This window comes from Aquarana catesbeiana, linkage group LG01 (genome assembly GCF_042186555.1).
Source record: "Aquarana catesbeiana isolate 2022-GZ linkage group LG01, ASM4218655v1, whole genome shotgun sequence".
NCBI lineage: Eukaryota > Metazoa > Chordata > Amphibia > Anura > Ranidae > Aquarana > Aquarana catesbeiana.
In genome coordinates this window covers 572,541,624-572,569,069 of record NC_133324.1, presented here as the reverse complement: position 1 = coordinate 572,569,069, position 27,446 = coordinate 572,541,624, and the positions used below count along the sequence as shown (strand labels likewise).

Below are 27,446 nucleotides of genomic sequence, written 5' to 3'. Positions count from 1 at the left end.
AATACCTTTTTGTAGTAGAATTTTAGTAGTGTTCAAGGAGCATTTAGGAGGGTTTTCAGAATGTTTAGGAGCGTTAGCCTTTTTTTTTAGCATTTTGCAGTTCCTTAAAAAAGAAAGGAAAAAAGGAAAAAAAAAAAGCTTAAACAAGCGCTATTGGTAGCATTTAGGAGCATTTAGCAGCATTTAGGAGAAACTCCTGAAAAGGCCATAGTGTGCATGGACACATTGGCTAACATTAGGGCTGCTGAAATTAATCGCCGAATCGATGCATCGGCATCCGACCTTCCACGATGCGGCATCGATGCTATAGCTTTAAGGCATCGATTGAGGATGACGTCATCCTCGCACTGCGTTATGCCCCGCCTCCACAACCGAAGGGAGCCGAAAGCCGCCGAAGAGCCGCGGAAGTAAGCCGCGCCGGCTTTTCCTTCATGCTGCCTCTGACTTACGTCATCCCCCTGCTGCCCTGCGAGGAGCGACGCTGTATGCATGTTCGCGGGGACATGGAGCTGCTGCTGCTGCTAAGAGTGGCGGTGGCCAGCTTGTGGAGCACGGAGCTCCGAGGAGGAGAGTGGAGCCGCGGCATGTCAAGCCAGGTAAGGGGGCCGCATGGAGGACACCTCTGCTCTTCCCCCACCTCTACACAGTGAACATGCAAATAGGGCAATAAATCAAAATATTGTGTGCAGAGCTTTGTGGTGATAATAAATGCACAAAAAAGTCTTACTTATTCAAAGTAATTCCAGTGCTGAGTGTTCTCTGCTGTGCCATTCCTGATTTCTGGTGAATGATTTGAACACAGCAGAGAACACTCAGCACTGGAATTACTTTGAATAAGTAAGACTTTTTTGTGCATTTATTATCACCACAAAGCTCTGCACACAATTTTTTGATTTATTGCCCTATTTGCATGTTCACTGTGTAGAGGTGGGGGAAGAAGGATGGAAATTGGTCTGTGGTGACACTGGGCAGGGGAGCGCTATGGTAATCTTATTATATGGGGACAGGTTAGTGGTGAGGGGGGCGGGGTATTATTCATCTTGGATAGGACAGTCTGGCACCTCCCTTACCATGTCCAGCAGGTCTGCAGTCTCTGACCATCTCCTGTACTATGTCTGCAGTCTCTGACCATCTCCTGTACTATGTCTGCGGTCTCTGATCATCTCTTGTACCATGTCTGCAGTCTCTGATCATCTCCTGTACTATGTCTGCAGTCTCTGATCATCTCCTGTACCATGTCTGCAGTCTCTGACCATGTCCTGTTCTATGTCTGCAGTCTCTGGCCATCTCCTGTACCATTTCTGTAGTCTCTGACCATCTCTTGTATCATGTCTGCAGTCTCTGACCATCTTCTGTAGTCATTTGGGGGCAGTCTGGAGCTCCTCTTTAAGTTGTCTGCACTGTTTACACTTTGCTACATGCAAGGAGTGTTGTCTTTTTTTTAAGAACAGATAAAATTTAAAAAATGGAGTTCTTCTGACTACTTAATTTTTTTGGATGAAAACCGCGCGCAGTAATCGTGATGCATCGTGAATCGTGGACCTGATAATCGTAATCGAATCGAATCGCGAGGCCAGTGAAGATGCGCACCCCTAGCTAACATGGAGGGGAGTTTCCAGGCAGAAAAAAAATGAGCGCTCAGAGCGCTTAAAAAGAAAAATATATAATATCTCCTAAACAGTGCACATTTAGGAGATATTCATTTTACCTACAGGTAAGCCTTATTATAGGCTTACCTGTTGGTAAAAGTCACAAAGCAGACTTTATTACTGGTTTAAATCGGTGGGTTAATGTGTTCATATATAATGTAATTATTTAAAGCAAAAAAAGTTATTTTATTCAGTTGGCAGTACCAGAAACATAAAAAAAAAACAGGTTTCATGAAGAAATTTCCATCAAGGTCAGGTTTTGGCTGGCGTTATCTTTTCTGTATAATGAGATACATAGGCTTATTATTCATAGGGTAAACTGCTTCATACATAGGGTAAACTGCTTCAGTTGGGCTTTCAGGTTAAAGCCCAACTGAAGACTCATTTTGTTCCCTCTATAGCCCTGTGATCTGTGTTTCATGTTTGCTTGGAAATGCCTTAAAATACCCTATCCTCCTAGTGAAAATTCTGCTTCTTGTTCTCCTACTCCATTACCCTATACTGACTCCAGTACACTATACTGACATAGCTGAGTAACAGCCATACCCCTCAGCATAAGTAAAGAGGAAGAGGAGAAGGTTTGTAACTGAGTGCTAATCACTGAGAGCGCTGTGTCTAACTCTGGCATCTATTGGACTGCATAGTCATATTTAGAGACACTATACAACTGCTAACAGGAAAGTAGAGGTAAGAATATGAAAATGGTGGTTGTTAGTAAGATGCCTATCTAAAAACACATCTGTTTGTGTAACTTTATTGGGGCCTTCATGCACTAGCGCAATTTTCATGGTGATCTTATCCATTTTTGGACACTTCCGAAGGCAAAAAAGCCAACCGTGTCACATGAATCTTCTTAGTGCACTTCAGTACATTTACTTTTCAAAAAGATCCCAATTTAAACTGTATGTTCCTAATTGCACATTCCAAAAGTTGAAAACACTTAAAATCCACTGAGAACAGTTTTGCGTATTAACCACACTTAAATACGGAAACCGATGTTGCAGTGAACTGCCAGACATCAACATAGTGGTAATGGCAGAAAAAAATCAAAGTGGGCCATCGAGTCTACTTTTATGTGTTTATTATTTTATATATATATATATATATATATATATATATATATATATATATATATATATATATATATTATTATTTTTTTTATTATTAAGTATAGATCTACGTTTGGCTTCACTCACTGTTGACTCACTCACTACCTCTGCTGGAAGATTAGCTCTGAACTTTCCTCCTGTTAGTTTGATATCATGTCCCCTTGCTTTTGGCAGCTAGAAGATGATGAAGAAGAATTGTATGTATGTATATGCGATATATACGTATATGGAACATAAATTGCGTTTTTTACTCAGGATCTTTCTGCCAGCCTCTGCCGGCAAGATCCTGCATATAGACATCAGGAAAATATTACATCCATGTGCAAGAGGCCTTACATTGCTGCATCACTGTTGCTGTAGCAATATTAAATCACAGGGGTTGATTTACTAAAACTGGAACCTGCAAAATCTGATGCAGCTCTGCATAGAAACCAATCGGCTTCCAAGTTTTTTGTCAAAGCTTACTTGAACAAGCTGAAGTTAGAAGCCTATTGGCTACCATGCACAGCTGCACCAGATTTTGCACTCCCCAGTTTTAAATGATCTCTTTTTATTATAGTTCTCTGTTGCCTTTACTGTATATGATAATAATAATGTACTACTTAGCATGATCCTAACAATTTAACTGCTTGCCGACTGGCTCACGCCGATATACGTTGGCAGAATGGCACTCCTGCACAAACAAACGTACCCGTACATCAGTCCGCAAAAGCAGGATAGCGAGTGTGCCCGCGGGTCTCGCAGACTCGATGTCCACCGGCGGCCCGTAAGAGGCAGAACGGGGAAGTGCCTATGTAAACAAGGCATTTCCCTGTTCTGCCTAGTGACATGACAGTAATCTACTGCTTCCTGTCATCGGGAGCAGCAATATCTGTCATGTCAGTGGTAGCCCACCCCCCCTACACTTAGAACACACTGAGGGAACACACTTAACCCTTTGATCGCCCCCTAGTGTTCACCCCTCCCCTGCCAGTGACATTTACACAGTAATTGGCTAAATAGTAAGTGGCTATTTTTAGCTGTAATCGCTGTATAAATGTCAATGGTCCCAAAATAGTGTCAAAAGTGTCTGATCTGGCCGAAACAATGTCACAGTCCCGATAAAAATCGCAGATCACCGCCATTACTAATAAAAAAAAAAAATAATAATAAAAATGCCATAAATCTTCCCCCTATTTTGTAGATGCTATAACTTTTGCGCAAACCAATCAATGTATGTTTATTGCAATTTTTTACCAAAAATATGTAGAAGAATACATATCGGCTTAAAGTGAGAAAGCAATTAGTTTTTTTATAAATTTTTTGGGGATGTTTATTATAGCAAAAAGTAAAAAATATTGCTTTTTTTTCAAAATTGGCAGTCTTTTTTTGTTTATAGCGCAAAAAATAAAAACCACAGAGGTGATCAAATGCCATCAAAAGAAAGCTCTATTTGTGGGAAAAAAGGACGTAAATTTTGTTTGGGTATAGCGTCACACGATTGCGCAATTGTCAGTTAAAGCGGCGCAGTGCCGTATCGCAAAAAATGCTCTGTTCATTAAGGGGGTAAAATCTTCCGAGACTGAAGCAGTTAAAAGTGTTTTTAATTTTTTTAGCTACCTCCTTGCTTTACAGAAAGTAAAGAATAGTAACATTTTTTTTTAGTATTTTTTTATAGCAGATCATTTTTTCAGATTAATTCATACTGAATTTTGTTGAGGGCACTCGTATATGAATGTAAATTCTATATAAAACAAAGCTTCTCAACAAAAGATTGACCAGCAATGCCCTCAAGTGTCTTAATAAGGTGCACTACTCATGAACATTTTCATCGTGTTACAAAACTTATTGTGTGCACTGCTGACTCTGTTCTCTTATGCAGTATGATGTCAAAGATAAAGGAGACATGGAGATTTAAAAAAAATCACAATACTTTAAGGCTGACCTTCCACATGCAAAGAACACAAAAACACGAGAGAACCAGTCTTCATTATTTAAAATGTACATTTTATATCTGCCTGGAGTTCAGCTTGAAACCATTTAATTGATTGTATTTTCAATTTTAATAGATTATTGATAGATGACAGGATAAATATACCTGCTTTGGCTTCTGTATAATAGCATGTAGGGATAATCCCAATGGACAAGCCAAGGTTTGTAAAATAGGGTCGGGTTTTTACCATTGTCTGTGCTCCCACTGGCCTTCCTGTCTGTCTGAGTTAAAGTGACACTAAACTCTGGTTTTCAAAAAAATATATATATTCAAGCATGTATTCCTAACTCAAAAAGCAAATTCTATTGCTCTCAGTCTCCTCCAAATTCTTTTTTTTTTTGCTGCTGTTAAAGGGTGGCTGTTTGTTCTCCATGGTCCCACTGTATGCAGTATTGAAGAAAAGGAAACCTCTACCATGTCAGATAAAGAGTATGGTGATCCCATCCCTGGTGCAATGGAACAAAGAGAAATACCCCCTAAATGGGACTTTGAAAGACCACCAACTCTGATGTAAGGATAAATATCTTTAATAATGAAACGTATTAACATAAAAAGTATTTTCCTTTTTATGTTATGATACATTTTTTTCTGTTGTTATATACATACTTTGTTGTGTTAAAGCATACAAGTACAGCCCACGTTTCAAATCGATGTCTTTCCTGATATGTCTCTTTGTGTTTTTAGAACTAAAATGTATCTGACTATACTTCACTTTCTACCCCTGATGAAGGTATTAAAAAACTGGAAACGCGTCGGGTATCAGGGTACACTACCCATTGGAGGGTATTGATGTCATTTTGTATATTATGATTTTTTCTATGTTTTGGTTTTTTGTTTAATGTACGTATGTAGTGTGTAGACGTTTTACATCTTTTACCCATTTGTATAGATTTACGTTTCATTATTAAAGATATTTATCCTTACATCAGAGTTGGTGGTCTTTCAAAGTCCCATTTAGGGGGTATTTCTCTTTGTTCCTATGCAGTATTGTAGCCATCCTCTCTTGCTTACTTCCGAGATGGACCAGGGACTATGAACTATGGAATCTGTCGTGTGTATAGGGTGTTACTAAACACAGAACAGGATGTTAGAAGAAACATTCTCAAGGAGAACACAAACAGCAATAAAAAAAGTAGTTTTTTGTTACTATTTTTGTAGAGTGGGGAAGGGTAGATCCTTTGTCAGGATTTATTGATGTCTGCAGCCCCAATGGATGCAGGTGACAGGTCCCAGACAGGACTGGAAGTGAGAAAAATCTACTCAAAGGGGACATGGAGAGTATGTAGCTTTTGGATCAGTGTGACAACCAAGCAAGCAATATTTTCAGAAGGACAGATTAACAATGGCAACCTATTTATTTCCTTCAGAGCAGGTTTCCTTTAACCCTGCTGCTATGCACATTTAGACAGCAGGTAAAAGTCTATCCCCATCATGCTCTGTATAATATGCTCAGGAGTACCAGATTTCACCAGCTGGTAGCACTGTGTATGAACTCTAATACCCAGCCCATGGTCCAGGGGAAAGGTTCCCAATTTCATCAGCATCATGAGCTATGATATCAAACCTGCCAGTTCCTGGAAACTCTATTCATAATGAGTTACAAACCTGTTAGCTCATAAATGAAAACCTTACCCAAGATAGTTTTTCTCTTCTTCTCTAGCTTTGACTCTATTATCTCCTGTGTCCGCACAGAGGAAGTCTGGGCAGAAAAGTTTATGTACACAGGAACGTATCCTGCTTCCTCTTGAATTCTGTTCAGTAATCCTCGGGCTACTACAGACTGCAAGTTACAAGCACACAAATGCATAAAAATAAATGGCTGTTGCATGCAATTAAAAAGAAAATTAGTACATTGCTTTTGCAGAAAGTTGTATTATATCACATTGAATAAAAAAAAAAAGTTTTATGGTTATTTTGTAGATTTTTATCCTACTTTAAAGGGATGCTATAATGTCAAGAATTGTATGTTAGTCTAGGCAATTGCCACAACTGGATGACACATTTAACAAAATAAAGGGGTGTTTGTTTTTATTTCACTACTATACAATACATGATAAAATATCCCCATCCAGAGAGAACTGTAAATTTGGGAGACTTTGTAAATTAAAATAGATAAAAACCAATTACTAAACTGTTATATGAGATTTAAAGTGATTATAAAGCTTCTTTTTTTTTTAAAGAATAAAAATAACAAACATGTCTATACTCACCTGCTCTCTTTTTTTAAAGGTTAACTTTTTTATTATTTTTATAAGCAAAATTAGTATTGGTTTCACGGACATATAATCATATTAGACATTGTTTTAGTCATATTACAATCCAGTGAACAGGTATACAAGTTTGTATTATACATCAGTATGAATCGTCTTACATCATATTTTATTGCAGTTAGGGGAGGCTGTATACAACTGCTACAGTATATTATTTTTATACAACACTTATAGTTTGTCAATCTGGTGTTATAGTGTTCTCCGAGCTTACCCACGAGTTCCATATTTTGAGAAATTTTTTGGGACATCCTCTAGCTTCATATGTTAGCTTATACAATGGTATAGCGTGATTGATGAGGGTTAGCCAAAACTTTATAGTCGGAGTAGAGTGGGATTTCCAGTGCATAGTTATTGTTTTTTTGGCATAGAACAGTACAATCCTTATGTAAAGGACTGTGTGTTTTTAGACAAGCCTTCATCATCAATGTAGCCTAATAGACACCTAAGAGGATTACAAATGTTTGGTATATTGGCTACAGAGCTGAGGAATGCTGTAACTTCTGACCAGAATCTCCTTTTCGGAGCACACTCCCACATTAGATGGAATGTGGCCTCAACTGCACCGCATCTCAAGCACAAAGGATCTGGTAATTTTTTTAATTTAAATAGTAGTTTGGGTGTGAAGTACGCTCTATACAATAGCTTTGACTGGATCACCCTATCTCTGGAGGAGATGACCGAGGGGACCTGCAAAGGAAGAATCTCCCTCCATATTTCCTCCGTCAGCTCAGGTATATCTGCCCGCCATGTGTGCTCAATCCTCTCCAATCTGAAAGTGGTGGAATGAAGCAGAGTTTTATAATAAGATGAAATTAATTTATCATGAGAGGGGTCAGTCAGTAAGAGTTCAAGCCTAGAGGATTTCATCTCTATATTTCTTAGCCCGAATTGTGCCGCTGCTGTGTGTCTTATCTGCAGATATTGAAAGTAGGCCGTCCTTGGAAGCCCAAAATCCCTTTGGAATTCTATAAAGGATTTAAATGTGTTACCCGTGAATAAGTGTGATATTGATTTCACTCCTTTTTTGGACCAGTACCCCCCGTCAGCCCTTTGATTAAATTCTGGTAGTGAAGGGTTTCCCCAGAGTGGGGCATTGGGAGAATAAACAGCTGGAGAATCCGTTGGGAGTAATTTGGAAATTTTAAAAATCCGCAGGGTCATAGATAAGATATTTACGCCCTCCCTCCCTCTAAGTGACAGGCGATGTATTAGGTTTTGAAGAGATTCATATGAGGTGAGAATGGCCGCCTCAAGTGCTGTAGCTGCATTGTTGGTCTCCGGAAAAAACCACCAATGAGCGTGCATCAATTGCGAGGCAATATAGTACGTTTGGAGGCACGGCAGAGCCAGACCCCCTTCCAAAATGGGTAGTTGTAAAGTGTGTTTTGCAATTTTTACCACCCCTCCTTTCCATAGAAAGTTAATAATTACTGAGTCTATTTCTTTAAATTTGGCTTTAGTAATGTAAATTGAGGAATTACTCAGGATATAAAGGAATCTCGGGAGGTAAATCATCTTGAAGATATTAATTCTACCTAGTAACGTGAGAGGAAGATTATTCCATGTTTTCAGGGTGGATTTTAATCTAGTGATGAGAGGGTCCAGATTGATCTTAGTATATGAGGAAATAGGGTGTTCGATCAGAACCCCTAAATATCGAAAGGAGGTTACTATCTGCAGTGGGCATGCCGGGGGCAATTTTATTTGTGACTCCCGGTCAATCTGAAATAAAAGAGATTTATCCCAATTGACCCGGAATCCCGAAAAGTGACCAAAACGCTGAATAGTCTCCAACAAGACTGGGAGAGACGACTGAGGGTCCTCGAGATATATCAACATATCATCTGCATATAAGGAGACTTTTTCTTCTAGGCCCCCAGTCGTCAATCCCTTAATCTCCCCCCTGGATCTCACCAATGCTGCCAAGGGTTCTATTGCCAGTGCAAATAGTAATGGTGACAGCGGGCATCCTTGCCTCGTTCCTCTCTTTATGTGGAAAGCGTCCGATATAGACATATTAACCCTTAATCTAGCTATGGGTTTGGAATAGAGGAGCTGTACCCATTTTATGAAGACATTGCCAAATCCAAATTTGGCCAGGACCTCAAACAGATATGGCCACTCGACTGAGTCGAAGGCCTTGTGAGCGTCTAACGATAAAACTGCTCGAGTACCAGTCCTGTCATGTGATGTCTGTAAGTTAGTATATAATCTACGCAGGTTTATAGAGGTTGATCGTCCAGGCATAAATCCCGTTTGATCCGCCCCTATAATGGATGTGATTACTATGTTCAAGCGCCTGGCAAGTACTTTAGCCATAATTTTAACGTCTGTGTTAATAAGTGAAATTGGTCGATATGTTTTGCATAAGAGGTGATCTTTATGAGGCTTGGGAATTAAAACTATCAATGCTTCTGACATGGATGGTGGTAACTGGCCTGTTCTAAGGGCATAGTTATACATCCGCAGTAGGTGTGGGACTAAGAGATCCCGGAATTGCATATACCACTCGATAGGGAATCCATCAAGGCCCGGGGTCTTGTGTCTGGCAAAAGATTGTATTGCTTCCTCTATTTCTTCCGTCGTTAACGGAGCGTCAAGCTCATCAGCCTGACTCCTCGTCAATCTTGGAAGTGAAATCTCTGATAAATAGTCATCCAACTCTATTATTGTGTAGTGGGCTCTGGTGGCATACAGAGCGGAGTAGAAGGCAACAAACTCCTTCATAATATCTTCACTCTGCTCAACCATTCCACCCGTTTGGGTTTTTATTCTGGGAATGTTACAAGGTTGATATTCAGGCTTAGCCAGGTAGGCTAATAAGCGGCTGTTTTTATCCCCAAATTCAAATATACGTTGGTTTTGGTATAGTAACTTTTTTTGTGTACGTTCTAGGAGTACCAGGTCTAGTTCTCTAGCTTTATGTCGCCAAACAGCATGTGTGTCAGTAGTGAGGTGTGTAGAGTATTCTGCTTCCGCCATTCTAAGTTCTCCCTCTGCGTCCACTAATCTGGACTGCGACGCCCTGCGGGCCCCCCCGATGGCAGCTGCAAAAGAGCCACGGGCAGTAGCCTTGAAGGCATCCCAGACCACCGGGACGTCTGCACTGCGTTTGTTGATTACCCAGTATGACTTCATGTCTGCCATACTCCGATCCAATACAGCTTGGTCTGCCAACCATAATGAGCTCAGCCTCCACACCCGATAAGAGGGGGATGTATTCAGGGCCAGGTCTACCATCAAAGGTGAATGGTCAGACAGGGCCCTGGGTAAATATTTGATTTTGGCTATAAGACTGAGTAGATCAGATGAGACCAGACACAAGTCAATTCTTGATAGAGTATTATGAGTATCAGACTGACATGAGTATTCTTTTATATTCGCATGCTTCCACCTCCAGGCCTCCACCAAATCAAACTGGGTCAGAAAGGATTCTAAAGGAGTTGGGGGTAATGTAGCGCATCGAAATCTATCCAAAGAATTATCTAAGACTGTGTTGTAATCCCCCGCAATCAATAAAGGACCCTCGGCAATCTCAAGTATCGTTCCCATCACCTTCTCAAAGAATTTCCTTGTGAAAGGCGGTGGGATATAAACATTTGTCACAGTATATGGTTTACCCATTAGTTCCAGTACCAGGATCACAAAACAGCCATTGGGATCTAATTTTATGCGTTTAATGGAAATTGGTGCCGATTTGGCAATGAGAATGGATGTCCCACGGGCGTAGGAGGAGTAAGTAGAGTGTAGGGCGTATGCTATTTTGGCTCTTTTAAGGGCCATCACTCTGGAGCCCTGGAGATGGGTCTCCTGGAGAAGGATCACATGCGGTTTATATCTTGATAAGTAATCAAACATTATGGAACATTTTACCTTAGAATTAAGCCCCCTCACATTCCATGATACCAGACGTAAAGTATTCATTCTTGAACAGAAGATATGAGTTTGCGCGACCACCCATCCAAGTAGCCCAGGGTCCACCACCTAATCATGGGGGCCCGAACCTCCCGGTGGGTGCTGGCGCAATCTGAAAAACATGTGTGCAAAAGTAGAGAGAATAGTAATAATGACAATAATTTGCTTTTTGACGTATATACCTGAACATCTTGGTAGCCCGAAGGGCCTGCAGACCTGTGAACCAATACTATGAAATAACATTTGTGTAGCCTGAACAGTGGCGACACTCGAAACATTCCCCAACCCCCCCAACCCACCCTAACCCTCCCGGCTCCCATTCCCAAACTCATGAGAGCTTTGATCCCTTAACTAGAACTGTAAAGTAGGGGTTATCTAAACCAGTCTCGTGGTCAACAAACTTTTGGTGGAACGGACAAGGGTGGTTACGAACACAAGCCACCACCCATGCTCGCTCCTTGGACTATATAAGCAAATGATAGCCCGGTCTTACGGCAATGTCTTCCTAAGTAGCACAGGTGCTTTTCTAATTTAGCTTGCGTTGCAATAATGAAGCTAGTCAGCCAAATAGGATAACATCAGTGATTTCCCTTGCAGGCTTCTGCAGGATCTTCCATCTTCCTGTTAGCTACTAATTGCATAAAGGAAAATGTTCTGATTGTGGTATAAGCTCCTATTTTGCTCCTATCTTGCTCCGTCGACTTTACATGGCGTCAGTGTCAGAATGTTAGCAAATGGAAAATTCTGCTTGACTCTATGTGATGAAGTACGGTGTATGTTCATCGGGGTGGGGATCTCCGTTGTTGATTTCTTTGGTCGAATGGACCCAGTGTGTCTGCCCAGTGAGCTGCTTCTTTCGGATCTGTGAAAAAATGGGCCTTGCCTTGATGGATAATACGTAGTCGCGCCGGGTACAGCATGCTATAGGGCAATTGTAGATCATGTAGGCGCCTTTTAACCGCCAGGAAGGTGGCTCGTTGCTTTTGCGTGGCTACTGAAAAGTCTGGGAAGATGGTTATGCCATTACCATTAAAGCGTATGTTCCCTTTTTCTCTGGCTGCCCTGATGATGGCCTCTCTATCTCTGAAATATAGTAGCTTAATAAGCATAGCCCGTGGAGGTGCTCCAGGAGGTAAAGGGCGAAGTGGGACTCTGTGCGCTCTTTCAATGGCAAACATTTTGGAGAACATATTGGCGCCAAAGGTGGATGTCAGCCATTGCTCCATAAACTGCTCTGGTGCTTTACCCTCCGAACCCTCAGGAAAGCCTAGGAAACGGAGATTGTTACGTCTCAAACGATCCTCCATATCTGTGATTTTGTCTGAGGTGTACTCTTGGGCCTGGCGTAGCTCCCTGACTGATCCCTGTAAGGGACGGGTGTCATCCTCCAAATCTCCTATTCGCTGCTCTGCGTTTTGCACTCTGTGTCTCAAATTCTGCACATCATGCTTAAGAAATGACAGATCAGTCTTAATGGAGTCCATCTGAGTGGTCAGAGAGGCATGACTGTGCTGTATAGCCTCCATTATTTGGGAGAGGGATGGCTCAGCAGGGCCTAAGGCCGCGTCTGCAGCGGAGTGGGATGCTGGGTCAGTGTCTTCCATAGGGGAGAGCAGTAGGGGGTCTTCAGGGCTGCAGGAGGGGGCTCGCTGAGACTCACCCTTCCCTTGGTGTTGCTGGGCCAGCAGCGAGGTGGACGGATGGCTGTGCTTCGGTGCATGAGGCCGGTCGGCGCCATTTTGCTGCTGTTGGGGCGCCGTCGTCAGCGGGTCAAATCCTGGGGTTTCCTCCATGGCTGGGCCGTACTTCACCATCGTGGATTGCTCTGGGGAGTCTCAGGGGTCTTTGTAGGCTGAGGATGGCGTCGGATGGCGACCGGGCTAGCAGGATGGTGAAAGGATTGAAGCGGTATGGACGGAGCTCAGGCTTCTCACGTCCTCACATCCCGGAAGTTGGCCACGCCCCCATACTCACCTGCTCTCTGCAATGGTTTTGCACAGAGCACCCCTGATCCTCTTCTTCTGGGATCCCTCGCCTGCACTCCTGGTCTTCATCGGGTGCCCCCACTAAAAGCTGCTTTCCCTGGGGATCACCCAGGCGGGCTCGCTTCTGATTCCCGCTGCTGCGTACATTGACACAGACATCGGGACCCGCTCCCATGTCACAGTTTTTGATTGACAGCTGCGAGAGCCAATGGCTCCCGCTGCTATCAATTTGTCCAATGAGGAGAGCGACAGCAGCTGAAGCTGCTGCGCTCATGCACATCACTGGATCGATTCGAGCTCAGGTAAGGAAAAGGAGGGGTCTGGGGGGGAGCTGCTGCACAGAAGGTTTTTCACCTTAAGGCTTTACAATCACTTTAACTTGAGAATTGTAACCTACATTAAATGAATCCCTGGTGAAATTATAACAAAAAGTCCATGGCCTGTCACGAAAGTCCTTTTTCAGACACTTCCTATTGTATAGTGACAACACTCTATCCTTGTCTCTCAATTGTGCTCCTGCATTGTCACCCACGATTTCTGATGGAGACTACAAGTTGCCATTTCACAACACATTACACAGGCATGGTCCACTGTTGACACTATCAAGAAACCCTCAGCACAAAGCTCAGAAGCACTGAGATGCTGCAAAGGATAAAAAAAGTGAAAACAATATATTATTAAAAACTAGAAGAAAACGGAGCAGAACGGGGTATAAATCAGCTTTTGCCACCAACAATTAACAAACTTTATTAGCACATCACGAGACACATACCTAAAATTCTCTAAAAAAAGACTAAAAAGACAGTCTCCCCAAAAAGTCTACAATCACATATCAATACCCAATACTGGATTGGAAAGCAAAACACCTATAGTACCGTATTTATCAGCGTATAACACGTGGCGGCGTATAACACGCACCCCAAGTTTAGGAGGGAATTTTAAGGAAAAAAACTTTTAGGAGGGAAGTTTAAGGAAAAAACTTATATTTAAATGCCCATCAATGCAGCCTTATCAGTGTCCATCTGCAGCCTTGTCCATCATTGCAGCCTTGCCCAGTGTCCATCTGCAGCCTTGCCCAGTGCCTCTGCAGCCTTGCCCAGTGCCTCTGCAGCCTTGCCCAGTATCTCTGCAGCCTTGCCCAGTGTCTCTGCAGCCTTGCCCAGTGCCTTTGCAGCCTTGCCCAGTAGCTCTGCAGCCTTGCCAGTCTCTTTGCAGCATTGCCCAGCCGCTTATTATTTAAAATTGGCGCCGATCTCCGCTGACTGTGAGCGGAGAGAAGCGAGCGCCAATGAGATACACAAAGCTGAGTGTACTCGGCTAGATTTTCGGCTCCTCTCGTAGTCCTGCCCATCTCCACTGATTGCGAGAGGAGAGGAACGAGCGGCACCGACAAACACATAGCCGAGTGTAATCGGCCAATTTGCGGCTCCTCTCGCAGTCCCGCCCCTGACTGTGAGTAGAGCCGATAACAGCCGAGTACACTCAGCTATGTGTATATCGCTGGCGCTCGCTCCACTCCGCTCACAATCAGCGGAGATCGGCGGGGATCGGCGTATAACACGCACCCACGATTTTCCCCTGATCTTAAGGGGAAAAAAGTGCGTGTTATACACCGATAAATACGGTACTTTACATGTATTGTACAAATAGTCAATAAGTGGTGTTTGGATAGGCTTGTCCAAATCCAGATGTTAACGCGTTTCTTGATGGAATTGCTTTATCAGGACCAATGGAGACACAGGGGCACATTCTATTCAAAGGGGTTTATCTGCACACTATTTTCCACATTAATTTTGCACCACTGGGACTGGTGTTCCTTGTGCAGCCAGAACATGATGTGAGCATAATCACTATTCACATAGTCACCTAGACTTTTTGGGGAGACTCCTGGTATTTTATGTGTATTGTTTAACTGTATTGTTTATTTTTTTAATGGACATTGTAAAAATAATGGTTTATACACTGTTATGCTCCATTTTTTCTATTTGATAATGGAATATGGCACTTTGAAAGTCTCTAGTGGTTTAATATTAAAAACAAAAATGTACATTGTTTATCACACTGCACAGAGCAAACTAAAACAGCAGACAAAATGTTTCTTCTAGATGGCTTCCTGTGTATAGTCACAGGCTAATTTATGGTCCTTTACGGGCACCTAGGAAAGGTTCACGTGCTCATGCATGCACGTGCGCACACACGCGCATCTGCCACCCGCATTGGCGCCAAGCGGGGTATTGAAACTGAACCTGTACTGTGATCCAGTGCTGTCTTGTCTACAACGTTCTCGTGCATACCTGAAACCTGTTACTCAGCCTAACTCCAGCTGACCTAACTTGTCTTTACTACTCCTAAGCTCCTGTGCCTATTTCCGCTGTTCCGCTGATCTGTGACTGACATGGCCTGTACCCTGCCTTCGCTCCTGCCTCCGCATCTGTACCTGACCCATCTGCAATGATCCATCTGCCTGTGTGTGACCTTGGTCGTCTGATTCTGTCTCTGATCCAGTTAATGCTGGATTGCCAGCTGCAAGCATCTGTCTGATATCCACAGGCGCCTGCCTGTGGTTTGCCCTTCTGCTGTCACCAGTGCAAGCCTACATCATATCAGACTCTTTTACCAGGTAAGTGACATAAACATCCCTTATGTCCAACCTCTTTCCCCCCTGCTACCCCAACCGCTATTATTGACAATTATCAGCTGTCAAAATGACAGCTGGGAATTGCTTTTTATAACACAACAGGAGCAGCTGTCAAGGTGTCACTGCTGTAAAAAATGGGATAGTCTGCAAGAGTCATTAAATAAATACAATATACCAACATATTGTTTCATTGTATTTTCTATTTCAATTATATATATAGGCCCTTTGGTCTGCATATGATATAAATTAGAGAAACCTGACAAGTAAAAACAAATATAAAAAAAATACCAATAAATTGCATTTCTATTTATTTCTTTTTAACCTTTAGTTAACCATAATTACCCCTAATTAACTACCCCCCTTTGCTTTCTCTGATTTTTGTTTCTTTTCTTTTTTCTCTTTTTTTTACCATTACTATCTAATTTTTTATTTTCATTTTTTTTGTTATTCATTTCATTGTAGCATAAAAAGAAAATGTGCAAAATTGATAGAAAAAGGCTTTTGTAGATAAGTTTGCCATGCATTGTACTAGAGACAAAACGTATGTGCCATTTTAAACAGGACACATGTTAATCTAATTTCAAATGTCATTTTTTTATATTTTTTAACCTGAAGTTTTCATTAAAATAATGCGTGCCATAAAGGTCTTTGTTCAGACACTTCCGGTTACGGGGTGACAACACTTTCCCTGTCTTCTAGTTTCCCTCCTGCATTGTCACCCTGTAACAAGACCTTTTGATGGAGCCCATAAGTGGTCATTTAAACACACATTATGCAAGTATGATCTGCTGTCATTACCATCAGTAAACTCGCCTTGGGCAATAAAATGTTGCAATAGCTGCAGTGCATGCATGTAGACAAAGAGCAACTGCAGGAGATCAGCCACCCTGATATGCAACAAAGGATAATGAAAGCTGAAAACAAGCGCTTTAACAAACTTAAAGTGTTACTAAACCCAGTAATATGAAAATAGTTCAGACCTCTATCAGTGTCCAGCTGAGCACTGGTTAAAGCTTGTAGGAGGAGTTTTCATTCTACTCTTACTGTCCTATGAGGCTGCATATCTCCTGACTCTGTCTGGCCATGTGCTGATCACATGCACCCAGGGCCAGATTAAGAGCATCATGGGCCTGGTGCTGAGAATTTCGGTGGGCCTTTTTATGGAAACAAAATGAAAATGCAAACAATTTTTCGCTAAAACAAATTAAATATACTTTCACCAGTAATACCAGCCGTGCAGCCTCTGAGCAGCAGCAACACCACCAATACCACCTGCTATGCGGTCTCTCACCAGCAGCAACATAGGGAGACCACATTTCCAAACTGTCATTTAGGGACAACCCCCTTTTCCCAAAAAAAAGATGAGGGTGGAGGATGTAGTCTCGGGGTTGGCAGGGAAATCGGCAGTGGAGGTGATTTGTCAGGCAAATGGCTGGTGTTAGTACTTAAAATCAATCATCCTGACACCATGCTTGATATGGTGTCAGGATGATCAAATTCCATTATTTCAGTTACTACATTGTAATATATAGTGAAATAGTTCAACTCACCATCGTGCAGAATTAGTGGGACCTGAGCTTGTCACTTGCCACCAGATGCAGCTTGTCACTTGCCACCCATAGCCTGCCACCAGATGTAGCGTATCACTTTCCACAGTTGCCTGCCGCTAGATGCAGCATGTCACTTGCCACCAGCAGCCTGCCACCAGATACAGTGTGCCACTTGCCACCAGATACAATGTGCCACTTGCAACCAGATACAGTGTGCCACTTGCTACCCACAGCCTGCCACCAGATACAATGTGCCAATTGCCACCAGCAGCCTGCTACCAGATACAGTGTGCCACTTGCCACTAGCAGCCAGCCACCAGATACAGTGTGCCACTTGCCAACAGCAGCCTTTCACCAGATACAGTGCGCCACTTGCCAACCACAGCCTGTCACCAGATACAGTGTACCACTTGCTACCGACAGCCTGTCACCAGATACAGTGTGCCACTTGCCACCAGCAGCCTGCCACTAGATACAGTGTGCCACTTGCCACCAGATACATTGTGCCACTTGCCACCAGATACAGTGTGCCACTTGCCACCAGCAGCCTGCCACCAGATACAGTGTGTCACTTGCCACCAGCAGCCTGTCACCAGATACATTGTGCCACTTGCCACCAGATACATTGTGCCAATTGCCACCAGATACAGTGTGCCACTTGCCACCAGCAGCCTGCCACCAGATATAGTGTGTCACTTGCCACCAGCAGCCTGTCACCAGATACATTGTGCCACTTGCCACCAGATACAGTGTACCACTTGCCACCAGCAGCCTGCCACCAGATACATTGTGCCACTTGCCACCAGATACAGTGTGCCACTTGCCACCAGCTCCCTGCCACCAGATACAGTGTGCCACTTGCCACCAGCAGCCTTCCATCAGATACAGTGTGCCACTTGCCACCCACAGCCTACCACCAGATACAGTGTGTCACTTACCACCAGCAGCCTTCCACCAGATAGTGTGCCACTTGCCACCAGCAGCCTGCCATCAGATACAGTGTGCCACTTGCCACCAGCAGCCTACCACCAGATACATTGTGCCACTTGCCAACCACAGCCTACCACCAGATACAGTGTGCCACTTGCCACCGGCAGCCTGCCACCAGATACAGTGTGCCACTTGCCACCAGCAGCCTGCCACCAGATACAGTGTGCCATTTGCCAACCACAGCCTACCACCAGATACAGTGTGTCACTTACCACCAGCAGCCTTCCACCAGATAGTGTGCCACTTGCCACCAGCAGCTTGCCACCAGATACAGTGTGCCACTTGCCACCAGCAGCCTGCCACCAGATACAGTGTGCCACTTGCCACCAGATACAGTGTGCTACTTGCCACCAGCAGCCTGCCACCAAATAGTGTGCCACTTGCCAACCACAGCCTACCACCAGATACAGTGTGCCACTTGCCACCAGCAGCCTGCCACCAGATACAGTGTGCCACTTGCCACCAGCAGCCTGCCACCAGATACAGTGTGCCACTTGCCACTAGAAGCCTGCCACCAGATACAGTGTGCCACTTGCCACCAGCAGCCTGCCACCAGATACAGTGTGCCACTTGCCAACCACAGCCTACCACCAGATACAGTGTGCCACTTGCCACCAGCAGCCTGCCACCAGATACAGTGTGCCACTTGCCACCAGCAGCCTTCCACCAGATAGTGTGCCACTTGCCACCAGCAGCTTGCCACCAGATACAGTGTGCCACTTGCCACCAGCAGCCTGCCACCAGATACAGTGTGCCACTTGCCACCAGATACAGTGTGCCACTTGCCACCAGCAGCCTGCCACCAGATACAGTGTGCCACTTGCCACCAGCAGCCTTTCACCAGATACAGTGTGCCACTTGCCACCAGATACAGTGTGCCACTTGCCACCAGCAGCCTGCCACCAGATACAGTGTGCCACTTGCCACCAGCAGCCTGCCACCAGATACAGTGTGCCACTTGCCACCAGCAGCCTTCCATCAGATACAGTGTGCCACTTGCCACCCACAGCCTACCACCAGATACAGTGTGTCACTTACCACCAGCAGCCTTCCACCAGATAGTGTGCCACTTGCCACCAGCAGCCTGCCATCAGATACAGTGTGCAACTTGCCACCAGCAGCCTACCACCAGATACATTGTGCCACTTGCCAACCACAGCCTACCACCAGATACAGTGTGCCACTTGCCACCGGCAGCCTGCCACCAGATACAGTGTGCCACTTGCCACCAGCAGCCTGCCACCAGATACAGTGTGCCACTTGCCAACCACAGCCTACCACCAGATACAGTGTGTCACTTACCACCAGCAGCCTTCCACCAGATAGTGTGCCACTTGCCACCAGCAGCTTGCCACCAGATACAGTGTGCCACTTGCCACCAGCAGCCTGCCACCAGATACAGTGTGCCACTTGCCACCAGATACAGTGTGCTACTTGCCACCAGCAGCCTGCCACCAAATAGTGTGCCACTTGCCAACCACAGCCTACCACCAGATACAGTGTGCCACTTGCCACCAGCAGCCTGCCACCAGATACAGTGTGCCACTTGCCACCAGCAGCCTGCCACCAGATACAGTGTGCCACTTGCCACTAGAAGCCTGCCACCAGATACAGTGTGCCACTTGCCACCAGCAGCCTGCCACCAGATACAGTGTGCCACTTGCCAACCACAGCCTACCACCAGATACAGTGTGCCACTTGCCACCAGCAGCCTGCCACCAGATACAGTGTGCCACTTGCCACCAGCAGCCTTCCACCAGATAGTGTGCCACTTGCCACCAGCAGCTTGCCACCAGATACAGTGTGCCACTTGCCACCAGCAGCCTGCCACCAGATACAGTGTGCCACTTGCCACCAGATACAGTGTGCCACTTGCCACCAGCAGCCTGCCACCAGATACAGTGTGCCACTTGCCACCAGCAGCCTTTCACCAGATACAGTGTGCCACTTGCCACCAGATACAGTGTGCCACTTGCCACCAGCAGCCTGCCACCAGATACAGTGTGCCACTTGCCACCAGCAGCCTGCCACCAGATACAGTGTGCCACTTGCCAACCACAGCCTACCACCAGATACAGTGTGTCACTTACCACCAGCAGCCTTCCACCAGATAGTGTGCCACTTGCCACCAGCAGCTTGCCACCAGATACAGTGTGCCACTTGCCACCAGCAGCCTGCCACCAGATACAGTGTGCCACTTGCCACCAGATACAGTGTGCTACTTGCCACCAGCAGCCTGCCACCAGATAGTGTGCCACTTGCCAACCACAGCCTACCACCAGATACAGTGTGCCACTTGCCACCAGCAGCCTGCCACCGGATACAGTGTGCCACTTGCCACCAGCAGCCTGCCACCAGATACAGTGTGCCACTTGCCACTAGAAGCCTGCCACCAGATACAGTGTGCCACTTGCCACCAGCAGCCTGCCACCAGATACAGTGTGCCACTTGCCAACCACAGCCTGCCACCAGATACAGTGTGCCACTTGCCACCAGCAGCCTGCCACCAGATACAGTGTGCCACTTGCCACCAGCAGCCTGTCACCAGATACAGTGTGCCACTTGCCAACCACAGCCTACCACCAGATACAGTGTGTCACTTACCACCAGCAGCCTTCCACCAGATAGTGTGCCACTTGCCACCAGCAGCTTGCCACCAGATACAGTGTGCCACTTGCCACCAGCAGCCTGCCACCAGATACAGTGTGCCACTTGCCACCAGATACAGTGTGCCACTTGCCACCAGCAGCCTGCCACCAGATACAGTGTGCCACTTGCCACCAGCAGCCTTTCACCAGATACAGTGTGCCACTTGCCACCAGATACAGTGTGCCACTTGCCACCAGCAGCCTGCCACCAGATACAGTGTGCCACTTGCCACCAGCAGCCTGCCACCAGATACAGTGTGCCACTTGCCAACCACAGCCTACCACCAGATACAGTGTGTCACTTACCACCAGCAGCCTTCCACCAGATAGTGTGCCACTTGCCACCAGCAGCTTGCCACCAGATACAGTGTGCCACTTGCCACCAGCAGCATGCCACCAGATACAGTGTGCCACTTGCCACCAGATACAGTGTGCTACTTGCCACCAGCAGCCTGCCACCAGATAGTGTGCCACTTGCCAACCACAGCCTACCACCAGATACAGTGTGCCACTTGCCACCAGCAGCCTGCCACCAGATACAGTGTGCCACTTGCCACCAGCAGCCTGCCACCAGATACAGTGTGCCACTTGCCACTAGAAGCCTGCCACCAGATACAGTGTGCCACTTGCCACCAGCAGCCTGCCACCAGATACAGTGTGCCACTTGCCAACCACAGCCTACCACCAGATACAGTGTGCCACTTGCCACCAGCAGCCTGCCACCAGATACAGTGTGCCACTTGCCACCAGCAGCCTGTCACCAGATACAGTGTGCCACTTGCCAACCACAGCCTACCACCAGATACAGTGTGTCACTTACCACCAGCAGCCTTCCACCAGATAGTGTGCCACTTGCCACCAGATACAGTGTGCCACTTGCCACCAGCAGCCTGCCACCAGATACAGTGTGCCACTTGCCACCAGCAGCCTGCCACCAGATACAGTGTGCCACTTGCCACCAGATACAGTGTGCCACTTGCCACCAGCAGCCTTTCACCAGATATAGTGTGCCACTTGCCACCAGCAGCCTGCCACTTCCTCCAGGACTCTTCCAGGATGGGTAGAAGGGACAGGGCCTGCATAGTCAAACAAATCCCTGAAGCCCCCACCCCTCCTGATCTGGGATGGTATGGTTGTGTGTAAAATGAATGCCAGGAGTATTGATCAGACCAAGTTCTATAGAGGATTGTGTGTACAAGCCTTTGGGCTCACACTGGTTTGCTGCAGTTTGGGCGCACTGCTTGTGTATCTGCAGTTTTAGCTTGCAGTCCTATTGATTTTGGTGCGCTTTCAGAAAAAACATGCAACCTAATAGAAATCAATAGGACTGTGGGTAAAACGCAGGAAAACTGTGGATACACCAAGCAAAGCAGTGTGAACCCACCTAAAAGCACAAGGAGCCGAGTCTACATATTGACTGCAGTTATAAGAGCCATTGCTGAAGATAAAGGTAAAAGAGGGGGAGAGAAGAGAGATAAGAGTCCAGTCACTGAGCTCACACTTGGATGGGAAGCTTATCACTCAGATATGTGTTCACCTTCTATCTGCCGGCTGCTCTGTTCATAATTTCCCAGCCCACACGGCTCCTTCACTGCACACAGAGAGAAAGGGGAGAGGGGAGGGGGAAGGCAGAGCCATTTGTGTAGGGGGGGGGGGGACTGTGCACTTTGACACTGTAATAAACACAGTGAGCCAACACAGATGCAGCCAGACACCCCTCCATTTACACACAGCTTCTCCTGTCCCATAGAAGTTTATAGAAAGGAGAAATCAGGCTTATACTGCTGACTGGGAGGGCCGATTTTAAGGCAGGGGCCTGGAGCTGCAGCTCCATCAGCCCCTATGTTAATCCGGCCCTGCATGCACCCTCCCAAAAAAAAAAAAGCTCTAGCACTCTAGCAATGCACACCAAACTGAGCATGTGCAGAATGCCTCCAAGGCTCTGTACTATCAGCACATGGATTGGGGACAATAAAAGAAGGGGACGATCAGAGAAGACAGAATCAAACATCCTTTTTACATGATGGGGAGGAATAAACCCTTAGGTTCCACAGTGAGTATAACAAGCATGCTATGCTTCATATATATACTGATTTTACTGTTGTGGGTTTAGTAACACTTTAAAACTGAGTGATAAAAAATGGGTAACCAGAGGTTACCATCAATGAAACCCTATGTCAAAATGCTCAGTGGATTCTGACATAGACAACTGAATTTATAAGTAGATCTTGACATTTCCCACCCCCCTCCAGTCTCTCAAGCATATTGACCAAAGAAGTTGCATACTGTATAAATGACCATTAGTTTCAGACTGGAGGGATGTAGACATGTATGCTTTTCATCATTTAAATATTAGTCACGGATTACTGAATTATTATTATGCTCCCTTAGTACATCCATCATCAAGGAACTGCAGATTTTCCCAACAGTTTTCCATTGTAACCTACCTTTCCCACACCAGTGGTACCAGTGAAAAGTACAGAGTGTCGTACAGCCAGCAGCTTTTCCATTAAGTAACCATACCGGACAGTATCAGTAGTAGGAACAAGCATCTCAAAAAATGGCACATCACTGTTATACTTGAATGAGGGGATAATTCTCTCCCATGGATCTAGACGCTTGGTGTCATAATCCATGTAGACACTCCATAGGTCACCAGAGGTAGGAAGCTGAAAAACATTAATATGGACAACACAGGTAGAAAAATATTATATTTACTGAAATTAATTAAATAACCTTCATTTGTCCACAAATAAGTTGGGAGCTTCCACAATTTTCTTTGGTTGCTTTTGCCTCTTTGAGACGTAACTGTGCTGTGTTTTGCACCACATTTTTTGGCACGTTTATCGTGCGACAGCATAATGCAGCCCATGCACTTAACTAGGCCTCTCTACACTTGTCAAACTCACAAAAGTAGCTCATGTACCTTTTTTTTGTCAGTGACCCAGGCGCATTTTGTGATGCGTGTTTTTTACGTGTTTGGGGTGCCATTAAGAAATAATGGCACTGCAAGCATGATGTGGATTTGAGCACATATTTTGTACATTTCCATTCCTGCGCGCGTCCCCAGAATACGAAGGTGTGAATGTGGTCGGATACAGTTTGTCAAATGTAGAGAGGTTATTGATTACCTAATCTATTACAGAAACTTTTTTAATCATGATTTAAATCGGTAAATACAAACTAGATTCTAGCCTTGTAGTATTAAGCCCACATAGAGAAAAAAATCATATATATCTACATATATAGATATATATCTATATATATATATAGAGATATAGATATATCTCTATATCTATAGAGATATATCTCTCTCTCTCTCTATATATAGATAGATAGATAGATAGATAGATAGATAGATAGATAGATAGATAGATAGATAGATAGATAGATAGATCGATCGATCGATCGATCGATCGATCGATCTATCTATCTATCTATCTATCTATCTATCTATCTATCTAGATAGATAGATATATACTGTATATCTATATATCTATAGATATATCTATATATATCTATAGATAGATAAATATATAGATACACATACATGCAACCTTAAATTATGAATCTAGGTAACAGTACTTGTTTTACATTTCACAGTCCCTTGACATCAGCATAAAAAAATCAAATTTTGCTGTTCACCTGTCACAATACTGGGAGTAAATTTTTTATAACATGCAGGTAAACAAGCAATATATTTTAACCACTAGGCGTCCGCGCTATAGCCGAAAGACGGCTACAGCGCGGACTCCAATTGCCGGGAGGGCGTCCCTGGACGTCCTCCTGTTTACTTCCGCATTGCGCGCTCCCGCGAGCGCGCATCGCGGAAGTTTTGTGCTGGCCGTGTCCCTCGGACACAGCCAGTCACAGATCACCGTAAACGGCCAATGACAGCGGCCGTTTACGGTGCGATCGGCGGTGCCAATGAGAGAGGATCTCATATGTAAACATATGAGATCCTCTCTCATCGCCGGCTCTCCCTCCTCACACAGAGACAGCGTGTGAGGAGGGAGAGCGAACCGCTGCGGCGGTGAGTGTAAAAAAAAAAAAAAAAAAAAAAAAGGTGTCCCTGCCATCTGCCCTGCTATCTGCCCTGTCATCTGCCCTGTCATCTGCCCCTGCCATCTGCCCCTGCCATCTGCCCCTGCCATCTGCCCTGTCATCTGCCCCTGCCATCTGCCCCTGCCATCTGCCCCTGCCATCTGTCCCCACTGCCACGTATAAGTGCCATCTGTCATCAGTGCCACATAGTGCCATCTGTCATCAGTGCCACATAGTGCCATCTCATCAGTGCCACATAGTGCCATCTGTCATCAGTGCCATCTGTCATCAGTGCCACCTGTCAGTGTCACGTGCCATCTGTCATCAGTGTCACGTGTCATCAGTGCCACGTATTAGTGCCACCTGTCATCAGTGTCATCAGTGCCACGTATCAGTGCCACCTGTCATCAGTGTCATCAGTGCCACGTATTAGTGCCATCTGTCATCAGTGCCACGTATTAGTGCCATCTGTCATCAGTGCCACGTATTAGTGCCATCTGTCATCAGTGCCATGTATTAGTGCCATCTTTCATCAGTGCCACATGTCATCAGTGCCACATATCAGTGCCATTTGTCATTAGCGCCACATGTCGTCAGTGCCACATATTAGTGCCATGTGTCATCAGTGCCACATATTAGTGCCATCTGTCAGTGCCACGTATTAGTGCCATCTGTCAGTGCCACGTATTAGTGCCATCTGTCATCAGTGCCATGTATTAGTGCCATCTGTCATCAGTGCCACGTCAGTGCCACGTATCAGTGCCATCTGTCATCAGTGCCACATCAGTGCCACGTATCAGTGCCATTTGTCATCAGTGCCACGTCAGTGTCACGTGTCATTGTCCTGGTGCTCCAGGGCCTTCAAAAGTGTAATAGGTAGTCAACAAATTAGATGTGTAATTTATGCTCCTAGAACACCTGATGGTGCTCCCTGCATGTTGGGCCTCTGCATGTGGCCAGTTAGTGAAAAAGTCCCACACATGTGGTATCGTAATACTCAGGAGGAGTAGCAGAATGTATTTTGGGGTGTCATTTGTGGTATATACATGCCATGTGAGAGAAATAACCTATTACAATGACAATTTTGTGTGGGGGGGGGGGGGAATCTTCATTTTGCAAAGAATTGTGGGAAAAAATGACAACATCAAAAACCTCACCATGCATCTTACTAAATACCTTGGAATGTCTACTTTCAAAAAAGGGGTCATTTGGGGGGTATTTGTACTTTCCTGACTTGTTCGGGTCACAAGAAATGAGATAGGCCGTCAGTGCATCAGATGTGATCAATTTTTATGATTTGCACCATAACTTGTAGACTCTCTAACTTTCAGAAAGACCAAATAATATCTACTAATTTGGGTTATTTTTACCAAAGATATGTAGCAGTATAAATTGTGGCCAAAATTTATGAAGAAAAATTACTAATTTGAAAAATTTTATCACAGAAACTAAGAAAAATGCGTTTTTTTTCAAAATTTGCGGTCTTTTTTCATTTATAGCGCAAAAAATAAAAAACCCAGAGGTGATCAAATACCACCAAAAGAAAGCTCTATTTGTATGAAAAAAAGGACAAAAAATTCATTTGGGTACAGTATTGCATGACTGAGTAATTGTCATTCAAAGTGTGAGAGCGCTGAAAGCTGAAAATTGGTCTGGTCACGAAGGGGGTTTAAGTGCCCAGTTGTCAGGTGGTTAAATATAGATTTTATATAAACATCTATTTAACATACTGTAGGTATTTACCAAATGTTCTATGCATACTCATTAGTATGTATTGTTTTATTCAAACAGCTTTGTGTTCTTTTGTTTTGTGTTTTTTTATTTTTGTTTTGTTTTTTAATAAATATATTTAGAGATTTCTAACTTATTTGAGCTCTAAGTTTGAGAAATGCAGCACTAAAAAAAAAATAAATGGACAGTGACACCAAGTGGCCATATTTGTTATTGCATGAGCTAGTGCTTTACCCTCTAAAATTTAAAATGTACAAGAAAGCACGTGTTTATCTGGGAAGGAAAGGAAAATATAGGTAAAGATGCTGATTTAGAAGAATAGGTAACCTATTTTTATTATCACAGAAACAAATGTTCCAGTGCTTACCTTAGCTTCAGGGTTGTCTTCAAACTGCTGTCTGATAAATGTATCAAAAGCATCCCAGTAATTTTCTGTTAGGTTTCCTCCCACGGACCAGACATAGCAGAAGACAAATGTTTGACAAACAATGCTGTTAAGTCTTGTTTGGTCCTAAAAACAGTAATCATTTGTTAATAGAATCTGTTTACAAAATTAGGTTTTTATTTTAATATACCATCATAACTCTGTAAGTGGGGGTCCAATTATTTTAAATAAAGCACAATAGGCTTGACATAAATTACAATTTTTGCACATCTATCCCCACCAGAGTTTTAAAAAATCTAACTTTATTTTTATCAAATAAAATCCTGTTTCCAACATTAGCTTTTGTGTTATTATTGTGTACATTTTCTTATTTAAATGCCACTATATAGAGATGCCATATTAGAATCTTTTCACCCATTTTCTCCTTTATGGAGCATCTTCTATCTGTTACTCTCCCATGCACATACTATTATAATTTTTGTCTAAAAATCTTCTCTAAGATTCTTACTTTTGCAGTCCAATCTTCTTATATCGTTCCCTTCAAGATATCTCTTAATGGT

General features: G+C 44.3%; 1 protein-coding gene across 1 annotated transcript in view; it reads right to left on the bottom strand.

Moving 5' to 3' along the window:
- The window catches only part of DNAH6 (dynein axonemal heavy chain 6), a 416,108-nt gene that overhangs the window by 193,965 nt on the left and 194,697 nt on the right, over positions 1 to 27,446 (bottom strand). The window contains exons 37-39 of the mRNA XM_073597481.1: positions 26,869 to 27,012; positions 23,174 to 23,395; positions 6,363 to 6,510 (exon numbers count right to left, since the gene is read on the bottom strand). Of these exons, the coding sequence (XP_073453582.1) occupies positions 6,363 to 6,510; positions 23,174 to 23,395; positions 26,869 to 27,012 (514 nt within the window). The remainder of the gene's footprint in view (positions 1 to 6,362; positions 6,511 to 23,173; positions 23,396 to 26,868; positions 27,013 to 27,446) is intronic.